The 18,882-nt window shown below is 40.0% G+C and overlaps 2 protein-coding genes across 14 annotated transcripts in view; one reads left to right on the plus strand and one right to left on the minus strand.

Annotated features, from left to right (window-relative positions):
- ACSBG1 (acyl-CoA synthetase bubblegum family member 1) overlaps window positions 1-15,634 on the minus strand; it is a 40,875-nt gene extending 25,241 nt beyond the window's left edge. For 2 of the 9 annotated variants that reach the window (XM_053954409.1, XM_053954405.1), the window contains exons 1-3: window positions 14,822-14,992; window positions 13,732-13,993; window positions 8,071-8,214 (exon numbers count right to left, since the gene is read on the minus strand). In XM_053954409.1, coding sequence (XP_053810384.1) covers window positions 8,071-8,150 — 80 coding nt within the window. In that variant the 5' untranslated portion in view covers window positions 8,151-8,214; window positions 13,732-13,993; window positions 14,822-14,992. Of the gene's footprint in view, window positions 1-1,416; window positions 1,463-2,742; window positions 2,921-3,678; window positions 3,929-8,070; window positions 8,215-13,731; window positions 13,994-14,223; window positions 14,243-14,821; window positions 14,993-15,554 lie in introns of those variants that run through there. The other 7 variants (XM_053954411.1, XM_053954410.1, XM_053954412.1 and 4 more) reach the window with 7 other exon arrangements.
- Window positions 1-18,882, plus strand: part of DNAJA4 (DnaJ heat shock protein family (Hsp40) member A4) — a 73,098-nt gene that overhangs the window by 51,856 nt on the left and 2,360 nt on the right. The window contains exons 1-5 of one of the 5 annotated variants that reach the window (XM_053954417.1): window positions 15,149-15,167; window positions 15,268-15,283; window positions 15,371-15,511; window positions 17,127-17,307; window positions 18,205-18,309. In XM_053954417.1, coding sequence (XP_053810392.1) covers window positions 15,380-15,511; window positions 17,127-17,307; window positions 18,205-18,309 — 418 coding nt within the window. In that variant the 5' untranslated portion in view covers window positions 15,149-15,167; window positions 15,268-15,283; window positions 15,371-15,379. The other 4 variants (XM_053954416.1, XM_053954419.1, XM_053954418.1 and 1 more) reach the window with 4 other exon arrangements.

An 18,882-nucleotide genomic window follows, 5' to 3' on the forward strand; every position in this document is an offset into this window, starting at 1 on the left:
TACAGATTATTCAGGAATAGCAGCATAAAGACTTTTTAATTTAGCTAATTTCATTTCATAGAACAAATGGTGGGAATCAGCAGCCTTTAGAGGCTAAGAAGAAGCTAGGATTTCCTTCATTCTTTCTCCATAGGTACAACAGAAGAGTCCTGAGTGAAGCTCAGGAAGTCCTTCCCCCTCCACAGTGTAATAAATTAACTCAAAATGTAGAAAAAGAAAGTTGAAACAATGCCCTTCACAGCTTTCAAATAAATAACCTCAAAGCAGTTTTTACACAGTGGTGACAGGGAGCAAACAGCAGGACCAAACACTACATCAGGCACTATTTCCCATTTCATATTAACAACCACACTTGAAAAATACTTATATATGTGGGACACTCCTATAATTTAGTATTGTTAGTCACAAAAGCCTTAACAAAGCTGTATCCCCTTTACAATAATGCAGCAGACCATGTAACTCTTCACCTCTCAGAAGTGACAACCACAGTTCTTTTCCTGCCTCACTCTTCCCCACAGGTCCCCTCAGAGCAGGGCACAGGTCACAAAAGCAGCTGAAGGAAAACAAGCAGTCATCACTAATCTTGCCTGTGAGGATATTTTCTCTCTTCTTAATGGCATAATGGCATAAAACATGAAAGGGCTTGTCTGAAAAGCAAAATGAGGATCTGAAAATAGTCACTGCCTTGGTGAAGGCAGATGCTGATGAGAAACTGAGTAATTTAAATATAGAAGGGGATTATCCTGCATTTTGAAAGGTAAGCCTGTGTTTGATATGTGGAAGAAATGGTGGCTTAATGAAGTGGGACTGCAAAGACAGAATGAAAGACCAGGAAGACCTATTTGGGAATAAAACCAAAAAAACCCCATCTGAAATAACTTAAGAACATATGTTTGTCTGCCATCTCAAAACACTTGATATAATTCTTGATTCTTTTCCTACTTTAAAGAAAAACTATATTTGATGTTTAGCAATCCAGTGGAACCTTTTCCTTTAACTATCTTGTGAATAATTAAACTTTTTATTATTTTACAAAACAAATAACCTGAAGTCTTGGTCCAAAGATAACTGAAACTTTTTTGATGAAAACAAAGAGCAGAAAAGCCTTCTGAATAAAACAACTCTGATTAGTGATGTATCAGAGAAGCCTCATTTGATGCTATTCAAAACTAATAAACATCATTAATGACTTTTCCCAGATTAATATCTCTTTAGCTTGCTTTATTCTAACCTGTTGCAGGATACTGGTTCAGTTTACATTATATTCTCCTTATAGAAAAACAGCCAACCAACATTTGAACTTCTGGACTTCCTCTAGTAATGCTTCAATGTGCAAAAGTTCCACGAGGATCCCTACACATTCAGTATCTTTGTGAGTGTTAAAGTTGGTAACTCTCCATGCAACATAGTTCTTACCTGTCCCCATGAATCAGGCAGCTCATCTGAGAGTGAGGTTTTTGTCCTGAAAGTACAATTAAGAAATTTTCTCTTCCAACAACAATTTCTGTGTATATTCAGAACCACTGCTTCTGAGTGAAAGAATGTGGCTTTGATGACTCTACTTTAACCTTTGATTAGGAGTTATTCCTTTAAAAATTAAGTAAATATCCAAGAACGGTTATGGCATCTGGAATTGTTCAAGACTGAACTGAGCAGAATTTGGCGGGGCTGTCTGATCAAGAGCTTACTGAGCATAAATTGAAGCAAGGAGAAAAGGCACTGCAGAACCACAGCATGGTGCCAAGATGCCCCAGGAACACCAAAATGCTTCAGAGATATGGACTTTGGCTCTTAAATTTTTCATTAAGACTGAGGTTCTGCATTAAATTATTCAGTGTTACTAGTGCAGGGCAAGCATCTTCCAAAATCCAACTACCAGTTTAAAGGTGGACTTTCTGCATCTGTTTTCTGCAAGTTTACAATTCCAAAGATAATAAGCAAAAACCTCTACAAATCACACAGAGCGAGAATTTAACAGTAGAGGTCACTTGAACAAGTCAATTAGGACAAACTGAGATAAAGTTCCAAAAGATTGACCAGCTAGAACTAACCAAAGCACATTTCTGTATAACTCCATTAGCATGGGTGATTTTTGAATGACAGTATTTCCTGATGTAATTTGGGCTTTAATTTCAAGTTACCACTCTAGCAAACATGACCTCATCTGCTGCCTGAATTCAACACACTGCTCTCACCTGAGACGAAAGCACAGCTTAGGCCAGCTGGCTTATCCAGAGGTCTGGGGCAAAGCCCGCCACCGCCCTGTGCCCCTTGGATGCTATTCCACACTGGTATGTTCTCACACAGCAGCTGAAAAGCAAGAATCTGAACATTCTCTATTAACAAAGGGATTAACAAAGGGAGAGCTTCCTTTCCCTCTGTATTTCCATGGTTGTAACAGCTCTGGAGAGATTTATCTTTGCAACCCAGGAAGCAATGCATGTGTGAGGTAAAATAATGACTGATGTAACTGACAGCCCTTCCTGCTGGGTGTGAGGCACCAGAGGAGAAGCATCCAATCCGGATTTGCTTTCATAGCAACTACTGGTTTTATCTGAGTGTATTTGATACCAACCACTGAATACAGTATCACTTCTTTTTGTAACTACAGAAACTAAATGCCACGGCTAAATCTCACCGCTTTTATCATTACAGAATGAGTGCTCTTTTGCTATCTGCACACTAGAAAAACTGTTTGTTCTGTTATCATAATGATGCTTAGTGATTAATGGCACTACTTACTGTGATACTAATTTCCATAGTTTTTTCTTGTTGTTTTAAGGGACTTTGGAATTAGCCTTTTCCTTCCACAGGCTCTGTTTCCTGTTCCGGCAATTAGAATTTCTGCTTACACCTCATGCTCCAGGCTAGATACAGTCAGATATTTGCTGTCCTCTAAATTGTTTCCTCATAGTAAAATCTAGTGATAATACAAACAATAAAATTGAAGAGAATCTACAAAGTCAGTCTTTAATATGATAATAAAACGTTTTCTTCTTTGGAAAGAACATTTTACGGAAATTCACACTTGAATAAGCCTTACAGAATACACTGAGTGTCCTGCATAATTAGATTGTAGCTTTTCTCTCAAATTTAAAAACTATGAAATTTATGGTCTAGGATACATTTTGGCCTTGTTTCTGCAGAGTGATTTCTACTATCACAAACTGCACCAAGAGAATATGAACACTGTTATGTAGCCATCATATTATTATGAAATTTAAGGGGAACCTATTCATTAAACAGATTACGTATGGGAGCAAATAAAAAGACATCTCATTCTTTTGGTATTCCTGTTCCTTATCCTATTCCTGTTGTTCAACTCCTGTATTCTTGTCAATGTTAAGTTTTTACCAGTCAGCTCTCTACAGGGATTATCAAAAATTTAAAAGATCAACCTTTCTAGAGAGAGAGGCTTTCTATAAAGTTGCAAAAATAAGCAGTTTAACAAACAATTACATACATGAATTGTTAATACATTATTCAGGACAAGGTATTCCTGTAGACAGAACTCATAACCCTCTACACACATATAGCAAGCCAAAGTACTTTTACATTTGGAAATCACATTCACAACTGCTCACAAAGAAGACTCAAACAAACATTTTTTTTTGCCATGAAACTAGTGGGTAGTTCAGACCACACACTCACTCAGAGCAATATTCTGAGCTTCCAGACCTGTGCTGTCAGATTCACAATGAAGATACCATCTCCTCCTCCCTTTCTTGGTATTCCTGTTGCAGAGCCTTCTTCACCACACAGCTTCTCCACTCCCGCCCTGCTCCTGGGTAGTGTTGTACCACATGTGAGATCACCATACAGCAAAATATTTTTATTAATTAATTAATTTAATTCTGGTTTAATGGATGAGACATGGTGACTGTTGAAGATGCTGCATTCATTATCAGATAAGCTGAGGTTCTGATGCCTGTGTTTAGAAGAACAGCGTGTTCAAGGTGCAAAGCTCTGGCTGTGGTCAACCATGTTACTGCAGTTCAGGTCCACTTAACTTCCAAAGCTTTCGTTATAAAACTTGCACGATTGCATAATTTTTCTGCTTTTGTCTTTTCAAAATAAATTATCCTGCAGACCGTCTGCAACAGAGAACACAGCCAGTAGGGAGGGAATGCTCAGTTATGGTGTCTGTGGAATGCATACCATTTCTCTGTCCCTTCCATGATTTTTTCCAAAAAGCAATCCCATTCGGCTTCTCCTGGGGATGCTCTGACAGCACTGCTTCCAGATTCAGTGGTTCCTAGGAAGGCTCGGTGCTGTTCTACCCTCACTGTGATGATCCAAACCAGTGCAGCTCCTTCCTCTGCCTTGCTGCTCCTCCGAGCACATCACTGACAAGCTCACCCACCACCAGAGACTGCATTCATGTGGCAGTGGGCATGTTACTTCATACTTCTTACAATAAAGTCCCCACCTTTTAATTAAACTCCTTTCTCTGCTTGCCTCGCCCAAAGAAATATTTTGTAAGATACAGGTGTTTATCTTAGGGAGCAATGTGTGCAGATCTCCATTTGCACAAGTATTTTTTTCTCAAACACTTCTTTGTTGAACTGGCTTTCCTAACTATTAAATATTAATCCTATTTAATAAACACACAAAAAAAAATAGGCTGAAGTGGAAAATGTGCCTTTTTCCAAGACAGAACTTCTTCATAATTTTTGATTTTATCTTTCACTGCCTGCTTTTCTTGAGGACAACTTAGTGAATTCCTTCTCTAAACTCCTGCAGCTTGGTGGCTTGATTATTTAAGGAATCCACTATAAAGTGGATGATAAAACATCCTTCTTCCAATCAAGTGTCCTTCTTGTGCTGTTTCAGTCTTGGTGACAAGTGTCCTAAATATTGATCTCTGTTCCAACACTGAGGAATTCCCCCCTCCAAGCTTTTGCTGCATGTTCTCCTGGCCAACCCAGCTATATACATTCCACCAGCCTTACTCTGCATTAGAGTTGCTTTGGGGAGTGTTTTGGGTCTACATCTGCACATTTTTAAGAATTTTTCATTGGGTGTCAGGTATTTTCAACAGCTCATTAGGGCATTTGAATTCAAGAGGGAATCATTAAGTATTCATCTGCCAACTCTTCTGGCAGCAAAAAGCAATGGCTTAAATTACCTATGGGTAACCTCTGAAAACTGTAATGATTTTGGTATTTTGCCTAGAGACTTCTGAAACTAATTATCTTCATCTGGATCTCATTCATGAGAAATCCTTTCCCAAATCCCCATGTATCCTACAAGAGACCAAAATACCAAATCCAGTATTTTAAAACAGAACTCTGGGGACAGACTGTAGAAATGAGCACAAGACAATAAATTCAGAATCGCAGATATGACCTAGAGTTCTAGACAAAGACAGTGAAGTCACTCTGACTTAAATCAGCATAGCACCACAGCTTTGATAGCTCAGCAGCTAAAGAGACTGGCACAGAAACAGCCAAGAAAATACTGTATCTCCAGAGACTGAGGTGCTGCCAACTGTTACCCAAGATGTTCTGAAGATGTTTTCTCATTTTTTATGACATAAGGGAAAAAAAAACCCACAGTAATGACACACCATATTAGTTCTTTAAACCCTAATTTTCTGTAATGTAACATTTTCCTATAATGAATAGAGAGTCACAGGAGGTCCCCATGGCCCTTCACAGGACAGTGCTGTCTATTATGACAGGTCTTATTTACTAATTTACTAATTACTCCTCTATTCAAATGAGGGCAATATTATAATACATTCCTTATTAATTCTATTTAAAAGCTCCCCTTTGCCCTTGAAGAACAGGTTAGATTTAGCTGTTAATTGGTTTCCATGCCCTCATGAGACTTAAAAACAGGGTCACAGATCAGCCCAGATATGTTCCTACTTTTGCAAAAAGGATCAGTTGATTCAACAATCGCTTTGATTTTCATAGTTTTTTTCATAGAAACCAGTCTTTGTCAAATTACTCACACAACTTCTTCTCTCACAAAGATATATTTAAAAGCTCAACAAATGCTGAATAAAGAACAAACTACTAGTGATAAAGTTAACAGCTGAGATCTATTTTACCATATAACACAGTTGGCACACACCTTCTAGTAAAACCTATTTCTTTACTTGCAAAAAACAGAACTGAAGCACTTTATTCTCGTTAAGAATAAATATCCTCAAAAATCAGGTCATTTATTTTGGTGAGTAGAGCAGTTTTAGGGATAGCCGAGAACTTCATGGCTGAATGGGAAGAAATAAACAATGTAACGAGCCTTTTTTATTCTCCCCCCAAAAAGGCTCTATTCAGCAGTTGGGAGCAACCCAGACCTGACCTTGGTACAGATTTTCTGGCTCTGTTCTCCCCAGCGCAGCAAAAACCTGAAGCAGAAATCTCCCAGTATCTGTCTCTGTATGGATATTTGCAGGGAATGCAGCAAAGTTAGGTCACACAGAACTCATTATTTCATCTCTGTCTCATTTTTTAGGTCACACTGATTCAATTTCAGCCTTATAAAAGATCTTTCTTTCCTATTTCTATTTGATACAATTTTATTTTCTTTGTCTAGTCCTTTCTACTTGGAATCCTACTTCCAGCATACTAAAAAAGGGGCAGAAGTTTGTTGCCTAACTTCAAACCACACCAGGTAAACAACAGCATTTAACATGGCAACATGCACTGGCATCTGCAAAAACAAACCACAGAAGTTTTATGCCAAAGACTTTGAATGCATCAAAAGCATTTTGAGTTCTAGGGTCTGATATTCTTTCATTAGAAATACAGAAAAAAACCAAATGCTCAAGATATTTCTAATACAGGAAGCTTAAACTTCCTGTTTGCAGTGGATGCGAACCACTGTACTTTTAAATACTCCTTTAACTTTTTTCTTTATCAAAGAAAACTCAGATTTTTTTTTTTAATAAGTATGTCACAAATAGAAGCATGCATGGATTAAAATAGAGGCATTATTACTAACTTAGCAAAATCCTAACTTTCATGAGTTGGAGTGCACATATACTGATCACAGGTCAAATAGTGGTTTATGATCCTTGGACAGGTTAAACCAAAAAATGACAATTCTACTACTAACTACACTGGGATTCCAGAAGCAACAACAATATATTCAAAAGTTTTCAAAGATTTCTTAAACTTCTTGCTGCTATGAAAACCTTAAGTCTTTGGATTGCTCCTCATTATTCTTATCCAGGATTACAAAGCCCAGAACAGAAGAAACTGTTATGGTAGAAATTATCCCAACCAATCCTTTACCTGAAAGGATCAAACAAATCTTCCAAGAGACATAACATGCAAGTTATTGCCTAAACAAATGTGAAGTTAGATTTAACTTAACAGAAGACTGAATTCAGTCTCGGGAAATAGATATTAGTACTTAGCAATTCTGACGAACTTCTAACAATCAGAAGCTAAAATATTTCCCATGAAATGTCTTATTGTAATCTTAAGTACTTCCAAAAACTCTAGAGATGGGGAGATTTCTCTCTTGAAAGATACCATTCCAGTGATAGATCAACAGGTAGAAGAAACATCATGTTCTTTTTGTGCTGCCTAGGACAGAAAGGAGACAGCACCCAGCAGGATTATTTTACATGTAAAAGGTAACATAAACATCAAAATACACTCCTCTAAAATTCACTTCCCCACTCCCACCTCTAAGAGATGGGTTACCTGGTTAAGTTCTGTTGCCTTTCACAGGAAGAAGATGGTCTGTCACAAAGATCAATTATTACCTGAGGATTACACCCCCAAATCCAGAAGAGAAGAGGCTAAATAGCATCTGTGCTATAAAACAAACATTTTACAGGTGTATCCTATATACCAATAAGATACAAGCAACATATTTCCTACTCAATGATGCTATTAGGTTTAAAGTGAAAGTAGGATTTAGCATAGGAGAATAATCTTCATTAACAATTTTCTCTTATTCTAGCCTCAAAAGATATACCTTATTCTTCATTAGATAGTAGAGATACCAGGAAAAATTCTTGTAGATCTGCACAGTAGTACAAGAGAAACTTAAGCTGGGAAAAAATGGTATATGAGTTTGTTAAAATAAATGCTCAAGCTACTTTACCCATTTTCACAGCTTCCTGAAACATTCCTTGCATTTCCAGTCTGCAATTGTTTTGTGAGAGTCTCTCCACTGTCAGGCATGCTGAGCTGCAAAGCTGGTCACAAATATGCTGAAGAACTGTGCAGATCAGGCATAAATGAGCTACTTGGAGAACCAAAGAAACCAACAGTAACTGGTTATTTGTTAGAAAAAAAACAACACGTAATACAAGAGGAGGAGACTATTGCTACAAAAGCTATTTCTTTCTGATTTTAACATGCTTGAAATGTCGCACTGGCTGTGAGCTGCTTACTGTTAAACTTCCTTTTTAATTCACTTTTCTTTAATTATCCATGAGAAGAATTTTAATGAGTTCACAATGCTTTAAGATGCAAATCTTTTCTTTTGCCAAGATTTCCACAAATTCATTCACACAAATTGAAGCAATTCTAATTTTACTAAGTCTAGTTTCAAAAAAGAACATTCAAGGAAGCTATTTTCTTAAAGAAAACACAGATTAATTACATTAGGAAATGCCTTAAAGTCAAGAACCTATGAAACCCAGCACTGCAACAGCCAAGCACCTCCTCCAGCACCACAACTACAGCACTTCCTGCACCTCACCAGAGCAGGCCTATGGTATAATGTGGAAGTTTCTACACATGACTGAACAAATTACTTCCCAGGATGTAAGAGAGTCCAGTTCAGCTATTTAGGCTACTTCTATACCAGTAAACAAAACAAAATCCAGAGAATGGCTCAAGCCACCCACTGTGAGTGACATGGTTTTGTATGAACTGGCACTTGCTTGGGACAAGGCAGGGCAGAGGCCGTCACTGGAGATTATATTAATGACTACCCTGTCTGGAGGAGGAAGAGAGATGCAAGCCATGCCTTCAGAGCCAGAGAACATAATCTGTTTTACTTAATGGTACAAAGACAGCCATAGTGACTAGGAGTATCTAAGATAGCAAATGAAAATAGCAAATAGAAAGCAAATAGAAAGTGTGGATTTTATTCCAGAGTGCCTTGCACCATATCCAAACATATAATTGTAGACAATGCAATTTGAAATGAAAGAAAACTTTGAAGTGAGATTCTAAGGGATCCATTCTCAACACCAGAAACCTGATTTGAAAATATCAAATATTTCAAAATATTTGAAAACTAAATGGGGGTATTTCAATGGTAAAAATGTGTCATCATATGCAGCAAAACTCTATTTGTCAGGATTGATTTAGCTCTTTAATTTTGGGATAATTCTCCAATCACTTTGTTCCAACAATTCTCTGCAGAAAGCCACAAGGTCTCTTCCTTGCAACCAACTTTCCAGTAACATTATAAAGAAAACTCCTCTTTTTCTTCTTCAGGTCATCTAAAGTGTTTTAGATGCTACATGAAGGAAACCAGTTAGAGAACTGCTAATTCCCTCGGCTGAGTTGCATCTTGGGTGTCTAGTGGCTGGATAACAGGGTGGTCTTCTGGAAGGAAATGGCTGCTCACTCTCTAAGTCTTTCAGTGAATAAACAGATAACCTCAAATTTGTGTCTTCTGTATACGCTGTGTTTATGAAGGATTTTTTTGCTTTGTTTTTCCTATAATTTTCCTTAAACTTGCTGATGGTTAGCGAATTATTTTGACACAGTCAAGCATTCTCCGGTGGCAGATCACTCCTCCAGTAGCAAGGGCAGCTTGTTACTGCCAGAAGGGAAGCCAGGCTGTGAAGTAAGGGGAATTTATCAGCGGGAATTGGTGGAGAAGAGTTGCTTTGGACTCTCTGCTGTGTGACCGTAACAGAAAACTCACATCATTGTGATAAACTGTGTTTTCCTGCAACTGTCAGCCACAGTCTTGTCACTTGAACAATAGGCTCACGAATGTCAAGCTGTAATAGTTCGACACAGAACCTGCCTTTGCAGTTCTAGTTCTACACAGAACTCGCCTTTGCAGTTCTGGCACATTTCTAGGTTGTCTTCAAGTTTCGAAATAAATCCTAACAAATGAGGCCAGCAACTTATATGGAGTTCAGCAGAAAAAAAACCTTCATCTTGAAATGGTTTTTACGTGTTGCACCTTACAAGATGCTACAATCCTTTTCTCTTATGCCTAAATCTACCTGCATGCAAGTTGCACCAGACTGCACTAGACCCAGACAGAATTTTTGTGGTGGGACGGGCTGCTTTTTGCAGCTACGGGGTAAGATTTCTGGGTGTTGACAGGCTCACTAAGTGATAAAGGAATATAAAAGCCAAATAAAGCTTGCACAGTGTTCACATCCTTTGCTCTGCAATTAGGACTGGTATCTTTCAGAAATTTGCAACTGATACCTCAGAGTTGAAGACACTTTCACTACAAATTTGCACAGTCACAAGATCCCAAGCAGAAATATCAGAGAGGCCAAACCAAAGCCATGTTGTTACTAAGGTCAGCGACCAACAGCACCACAAGGCAGTCCAGCCTTGGTGTGGGTGGAGCATGCTTGGGACAGAATGTTTCAGGTTTAATTCACAGTAAGACTATGGAAACGTGAAACTACCCAGGGCTGTGTACTTGCCCATCTATTTACTTGTAAGGCAAGAAAGTGAATGTTTCACCATAAAACTTGTGTTTACTTAACATGGACAGAGGGCTGGACTAATTCTGGATGCTCCTTGCTAGTCAACACAGTTAGTTTAAGCAACTGTATGACAGGCCCCTTTTTTAGTCATATAACTGGTCACAAATAGTGCCAAACAATACTTTTTGGTGCAAACATTAAACTGGTAGTCCTACTGTTCCTCCTATCTTCCAGCACTGAATCCAAACCAAATCAAAAAAAGCCTTACCTCACAACCACTACCGGCAGAACATCTCATAACCTTTATTCAAAGCCTGTTTCAAAGGCCTTGTTACGCTTCTTTACATAAATTGCGCCACTTCTAATATTTTTTTATTATTTCATATCCGTTTTTTTAGAGCCTGTCATCTTTTCAACTTGCTACTAATTGCAGCCCTCTGCCTGCTATGTTCTGTTAACTACATTTACTGTGATTATCTACAGCTCCCTCTTTTTCCTACTTTCTCATAAAATTAAAAATTTCACTCAGTCTCTAAAACATTTTCGCTAAAGTAAAAAAAAAAAAATTAAGCTCCACAGATCTACGAAATGAGAGTTGCTTTTGGGGTTTATGTAAAATTCTAAATCCAAGCATGTCTTCAAATACTACACAGGCACAGCCCCCATTTCATTAAATCTTACTAAACAAGTGAGTCTCACCACATACCTTAAGGATCAACCAAGTTATGCTACCTTGGGCCAAGGAGATGATGCTGAGGGCAGATTCCAGAATGAAAAGCTCCAGGCAAGCAACAACTTTTAAAATTCACATATGCTTGTTATACTAATTTATTTCTAATGCAGGAATTCAGATAAGACAAACCTTCAGATAAGACTGCTAGTTACTCCCTGTACATTACCCTAAAATAGCCCAAAACAAATGCCATCAATTACATTTTTCCTGGAGATACAGATCTTTTACTTTCCATCTATAGCAAAAAGATTTTTCTAACAGTTTGTTTCTGTAGAAAATATGCTTTTTGTATAATAGTTATGGGCCCAGGGCCATTAAAGGTTCATTAAATGAAACTGTCACATTTGACTGTTTAACATACATCTTTAATAAGACTAAAAATCATAGCTTAAAAATATTATTTAAAGGATATTTTCCTAAGAAGTTTGTAGAAATTGTGCTAACTTTTGAGATCTGGGTGCTTGAAAGAATCCAGCTCAGCACAAAGTTAAGTCTGCCGTGATTCTAATTTCACCTTATAGAGGAAATACTGAAGCTCTTTAAACAAATTTAGTGTGACTTAAAAGATACATAATCCCTCAGATTCCTGATTTTCCCCCCCCCCCGGTGTTTGTAATAAAAGTTTTTTTTATACTTATTTATAAAAATCAAGGGTGCTGCAAGAAGCTGAAGCTGCAGTTCAGCAGCTTTTACCTGTGTCTCCAGGATACTACTTTCAACAAGAATGAGAAATAGCAATATAGCCAGATTTAAAAGAATGCAAACAAGCAGATTCTAGCAGTGGTTTATATAATGAGATTAAAAGATAAATGCATAATTTTTGTAGGATATAAAGATGCTGCATGGTCCCAAGGTCGGGGGGAAGCAGTTTTAAATCCAGTTTTAACTTCTGATTTAACTCCTGTTTTGTGCTAACCTGTTTCAGAACCAGAGTCCTCTGGTGGCTAAACGAAACAGGCTCCAGATCTAATTATTCCCCATTTCCAGTCCATTCCTGCCTCCCTGCAGAGAACAGAAATTCTCCGCTTGTTTTCCTGCTGACAGCCACACCCAAATTTGATACTGTGCAACTAAAAAGCAACAAGGCGATTCCTGTTACATGTGGCAGGAGGGAAGAAAGGGAAAGAACAGTAAAAGAAATCAGCTGTTCCTCTGAGAAATGGGTAAGCAACTCCCGATTAGCAACGACCAAAAACTAAAGGAGGCGAGGTGTGCACCACGAGAAACAGAGTTGGGCATATACACCCTTGATCACCAGGCTGGTTGAGCACAGGAACCACCACTGCAATTGCTGAAAAATATGTCTGCATGAGTCAAGGCTGTATCACATTTATTACTAATCATGGCAAAACCATCTGCTGAGGAGGATTCTAACTCTGTTCCATAAATACATCAATAAAGTATTAATAAATAGGAAGCGTCTTGCTTTGGACAGCTGCAGGACTGTATTCCCCTCAGGTATCAGAATGACTGCATCACTCCAACATGAGTGATGTAGGAGATGCATGTGATGATGCAAAGAATACCCACTGAGTGGTATCTCTCCTCTTTTCATAATCTCAAACGCCAACCCTTACTACTTTTCCCACCAATTCCTTGAATAAATAACTAATTGATTGTACCAACTGGAACCAAAGATGGAGAAAACAAATACTGCATACGAAGGTAAACACAACCTGGTAGGTCTCCCTAATAAAATGAAATTAAATGACACAGGAGACTCAATCCTCTTAAGCAAAGATCCAAGCCAGCCAAGTTTTTGGCTGTTATTACAAGTAACAAATGTTAACAGTATTAAACCATCCACCAGTGTGAGTTCTTATTATATGTACCAGTATCTACACACACCTACATGAGGATTTCTACTCACAGAAATTACGTACTCTTTTTATTACATACTAAAAATGGATCTCTAAAATTCACTATGTGCTTTGAAAGCTTCTCATCTGCTAAAGCATTCAGCTATAAACCGATTTATTGTTTCTTCTTAAAAGGAAATAATATGTTCAGAACAACAGATTATAGCTAATTTATCTTTAAGGTAGAGACCATTATGAGAATAAACCTTTTCTTTTCCTTAAAAAGGAGATATTTCGTTCTTGGCCTACAAGTTTACAGAGTAACTTACCATAAATATTTTTAGAGAAGAGTTCCTGTATTTACTTGTCAATATAATTTCACAATTGCAAAACATAAATTTACACGTTCAGCTGCTGATAATTATGCTTGGAAAAATAATAGTTACCAACACTGATTTCTTTCTTGTGGTTTTGAACTGTTCCTTTCATTTATATTTCTTGTTGGTTTCCTGTAATTAGCTCCCCCTCCCTCAGTAAATTCACATGCTGAATACAAGTAGATTGCATTAATTCAATCTTCTAATAGTATTTACCTGAAATACAGTAGGAAGTTCGTTTCAGAGCACTACACGATGACAAATTTTCATTCGGATCTCACACTGCTGCTTTTCCTCCCCCTTTTTCTTTTTCCCCATTTCCTGCTGTTAGACAACACAACAGGGCCCTCTCCTTCAGTCATCCTGACTCAACCCGGGCTGCGGCTGGCAGGGCAGGGCACTGGAACCTTTGAGTTATCATAATCACAGGAGATAGTCTGCTTTCATAAAACTATTCCCAGGAATGAAGAACTGTTTCCTGGAATTAAAAAAAAAAAAAAAAAAAACAGCTTGCAAGCATTCCTATTCAACTCAAGTTTGAACAAAATCTGTTCTCAGTTCATGCAGCTTTTCTGTATTTTTCACTTGAGATTTTTCAGCATTGAGTTGCCATCTTCTAGGAAAAAATGCTATTGCTCAGAGCCACATAAGGAGCAGTTATCTCCTTTCCCCTGAGCAGTAAATAATTACTTGAAGACCTTTGGTTACCTGGAGAAAGATGAAAACTAGCTCAGCTTCCAAGTGCGCTCCAGGCAGGCCGGCTTGAGGAAAAGGCAAATAACAAGCAGATAGAGAGCAGGGGTACAACATTAGCCCAATTAATTTACAAGGCCTAAAATACTAGGGAACGAGGCATCAGGAAAGCCATCTACTACTTAACCCGAACAAGATCTACAGCAGGTTGCACCAGGGTGCTGGCCAGCCTCTCCCTGAGGCGAATTAATGGATTTCACAGAGCGGGCAGATTTGACACCGGCACCAAGGGAGGGGCGGCCGTGAGGAGCCCCCTCAGGAGAAACCCAGCGCCTCAGCAGGGACCCCTCACCCCTGCCGGGCCCACGGCATTTCAGGTCTGAATTAGGTTCTAAATTAGACTCAACAGACTGTTTCTGCAATACAAACATATAAAACATGGGGTCGTTTTTTATATTTATTTTAGCTCCACAGTCACATTTTAACCATAATGGAAAGCGCATCTAAAGCTTCCGTATAATAAAATTATTAATCTGGAACTTTTATTGAAAAATAGTATTACGTATATAAACCTAAAAGCAATAAAGAAGAGGAGAGAACAGACGCGCATTACCACGTTAGCATAATAACAATTTACAGCTCCCGTCCAATGCCAGCTCCTCGGTGCGGCACTGCCCGAGCAGTTTGTGTGAGCTGCACTCGGGGAATGCCAGGCACGGCGCCGGGGCAGCCCCAGAGGCGCAGCCCCAGAGGCGCAGCCCGAGCGACTGAGCGAGCTAACCGCGGAGCGCCAGGCCGGGCCCGGCCCGAGGCCCCGCCCGCCCGCGCGCGCCGCCGCTGACGTCACGCGCCGCCGTTCTAGGCCGTTCCAGCCCCGTGACGTCACGCGCGGCGTCATTCCAGAAGATTCGGCCGGGGCTGCTATAAAGCTCGCGGAAGAGGCGGAGCCGCTGGGATCCGTGAGCGGGCGGCGGTACTGGTGGCGGGGTTTTTTTTTTTGTTGTTAGTTTTTTTTTAATATTTTTTTGTTTTGTTTTGTTTTTTTTGTTGTTGTTGCAGCGGAGCGACCGCAGCGGTGAGCGCGGCCCGCGGGGCCTCGGCGGGGCGCTGGGCGGGATAAGCCGAGGGTAACCTGAGGGTAACGTGCCGCGTCCTCCCACAGGCGCCCACCATGGTGAAGGAGACGGAGTACTACGACATCCTGCAGGTGAAGCCCAATGCCTCCTCCGAGGAGATCAAGCGCGCCTACCGCAAGCTGGCGCTGAAGTACCACCCCGACAAGAACCCCAGCGAGGGCGAGCGGGTACGCGGGGCCGGGGCTGGGCTGAGGCCTGTGGCTCACTCACCTCCCCACCGTGAGGCCGCGCTCCCGGCCGCACCGGCGGCCCCGGGGCGGGGCAGGCCAGGCCCCGTGCGGGCCGGGGCTGAGCCGGGCTCGGCGCCGGGCCGCGGCACGGGCCCTGCGGGAGAGCCGGGGGCCGCGCCGCCCGCGGGCGGGCCGCTGTTACATCCAGCGTGCGCTCAATTCTAGCTCAAGTTCTGCTTTGCCCTTTCTGGAGCGTAGTGCCGGTTCCTGAAGGCTCCGCGACTTCCAGGTCTCTATTCTGTATCTGTGAGCCTGGCAGCAGGCCTGACGGCCCAGCTGTGGCCAAGGGGATGCAGCATTTTTTTTTTTTTTTTTTTTTCGGATGTGACGCATGCTAGTTTCCCGTAGTTAATGGTGGAAGATCGTCCTTAGAGGAGCTGGTTAAAATAGGCAAAGCTGGAAGGATTTGTAGTGTGCCGGTGGCCACTGTGCTGTCTGACGTTGAAAAGGCTGGTAGTGGATCCAGCTGCCAGCACTGTTGTTCTGGAGGGATTTGTGGGCCTGAGCAGGATGGGTTTTCTTGAAATAAAAATGCTAATGCAGATGTCTAAGGTAACTATACCTGGGAAATCACTGGGCTGTACGTGGGTGGACTGCTTACAAGAGAACTATTTTAGATGCTATCAGCACAGACCCAGACCCGTTCAGCTGCCTGTGTTGACTTGGCTGATAAACGAGCACCACAATTGAGAACTAGGGAAAACATTAATAATGGGATCGTTTATCTAAAAGCTGGTCTATTAATACCTTAATATAGGAATAGAAGGTCCATACTTACATTAGTCTCTAGAATACTAATTTATAGAACTCAAATAGTAGCCTAATCAAAGGCAACCTTTTCTGCTCTTAGTTTTTTAGTCAACCTTTTCTGCTTTTATTTTGGGCTGGATTTTTTTGCTTACACCACGTTACATGGCCACGAGTAAAGGAAATTTAAAATTGGTCATTCCAGTAATAGCATTTAAAAAAAAAAAAAAATCAGTTGGTAATCTTAATAATAGAAAATTCTTCATAGCTATTTAAGAAAATTCCTTAATTGTTTTGATTTGTATCAAAGTCCTTGTGTTTGTGATGAGTAAGCAGCACCAGTGTCTGGTCACATAAATTTCTGCTGTAGCTGGACGTACCAGCTCAGCAGGCATGGAGCATCCCTGTGTAGCTCTAGGCTGACTAGCACTGCTGTGGCCATGAGCAGTTGGGCACCTGCAGGACTTCGGGGACAGTACCACATTCCTTTCTAAATGGGTTTGTTAGAGGTTGTAATGGTTGTTGCAACTACCACAATCAGCAAAGTGAAGTTGGTATGTACTTGTAAGGTGGATGTGACTGAATGAAGTCCACCTAAAATATGGGGGGAGGGGGGAGAAGGAGGAAAGGGGGGGTTTTCCTGGACAAAAGTGTACTATTATAGTCTGTTACCCAGGGAGTTTCCTTTTGGAAATAAGTGCTACAAGAGGGTGTTGTAGTGGCTCAATCTGTAGGTGGAGTTGTATATGAGAGGGCTACTTTTCCTCTTGGTCATAGTTGTTCAGAGCTTCTTTTTTCTTTTTAGTTTAAACTTATATCCCAGGCATATGAAGTTCTGTCGGACCCAAAGAAAAGGGACCTCTATGACCAGGGTGGGGAGCAGGCTATTAAAGAAGGAGGCCTGAGTGGCGGCAGCTTCTCTTCACCCATGGACATCTTTGACATGTTCTTTGGTGGTGGAGGCCGAATGAATAGAGAGAGAAGAGGTACACAGTTCTAAACAAGTTCTAGAAACTCTAACCATGCACTTAAGCATAAAACACCTGTGCTATGGTACTGCTGTTCTGCTGAGTGCACATAGTGTGGTATTACTTGTTGCAACGATAGAATAAGTAAACTATGATTTTTCCAGTTACTCTAGCATTAAGAGTCTAATAAAGTAGATAAGATGGCTTAGCCATAGCCATCTTTCTGCTAAGTTCTGTTTATTTTTTGTTGAAGGGGGAATGGGTAGTCTGTAGGGGAGGGGGAAACATCAGTAAGTCAGCAGTTGATTTAGACCTGTTTAAGTTACCTTTTTTCCAAATCTGTGCCTCACTTGCTCATATGCTTTTGGGCAACTTGCTTCAAAGGACACCATCAACTTAAACTTCAGTAATCTTAAATCCCATTAAAAAATATTTGGGAGAAATTACATGAAACTGAGTACAGTGTGCTGCCAAAAGCATGATATGATTTTTGTCTTTTCCGTGCCCACTGCTTGTTAAAGGAGCAAGTAGTAACTTGCTGTAAAAATCACTGAAATTATGCTATGAAGTGGCATGGCAATTCATAGGCAGGCATAAATAGCAACTTCTGAATTGACAGATCTGAAGCTGGTAGTGTCCTTGCATCTTGCTGTTTCAGTTAAGCTTATAAAATTAGGAGTAGGCGCAGAGATAGGGTGGCTTTAATGATGCTTGGCTTAATTACAGCTCAACTTTTATGTTTGGAAATAAATGGGTGGAGCTTAGTGGAAGCTGATGGAATTGCACATGCTTTTTAAGGGGGCTGAGTTGTGTTCAAAGTTTGGAATGAGCTCTGCATTTCTTGAGACTGTGCATGAACATTTGTCTTCGCAAGAGCTGAACAAGTATTAATATTTCCCTTTTGTTTTTCTAAAGGCAAAAATGTGGTGCACCAGTTAGGTGTATCTCTTGAAGACCTATATAATGGCATTACAAGGAAACTGGCACTGCAAAAGAATGTTATTTGTGCCAAGTGTGAAGGTAAAAAAAAAAAAAAAGTAATGGTTTCAAATCCCTCTTCAAGTTGTTTGTGTGGATTGTCTGAGGCTGAGAAAGTCTGAAGGCTTTCTTACCTTTCTGTCTTCTTTCTTTGCCTGATCCCTCAAAGTCTGCCAGGGTATTTAATTCTTACTTATGCTTATCCAAAAGTAAGTCTCTCAACGACAGTGTTACAAAGTGGTTGTTCTAATTGCAAACTAAAACTCGCTGTGAGTTGCAGTTAGGGGTACCTAAATTAAAATTATCTTCACCCAGAAATTGGATGTAAATGTTTATTCTGTAAAACTTCTTTAATTGCTGCGGGTGGAAGACTAGCTTGTGTTATGTTACTCATTTTACAGTTATTAAGTACTCCCTAGACTGGTCCTCTTTGAGGTAAATTTTAATAAGGTCTTGTGTCTTAGTACTCTGTTAAATATTTAGGAAGCAGATTCTTTCCCAGGTATTAAGAGAATGTTTATGTCTTGAATTTGGTATGCTGACAGTTCCTTGGAAACCAGGAGTTACTGGGGGTGGGGCAGAGGCTCATACAATAAGCAGTATTACAAACATTTT

Source organism: Vidua chalybeata, chromosome 13 (assembly GCF_026979565.1).
Source record: "Vidua chalybeata isolate OUT-0048 chromosome 13, bVidCha1 merged haplotype, whole genome shotgun sequence".
Taxonomy (NCBI): domain Eukaryota; kingdom Metazoa; phylum Chordata; class Aves; order Passeriformes; family Viduidae; genus Vidua; species Vidua chalybeata.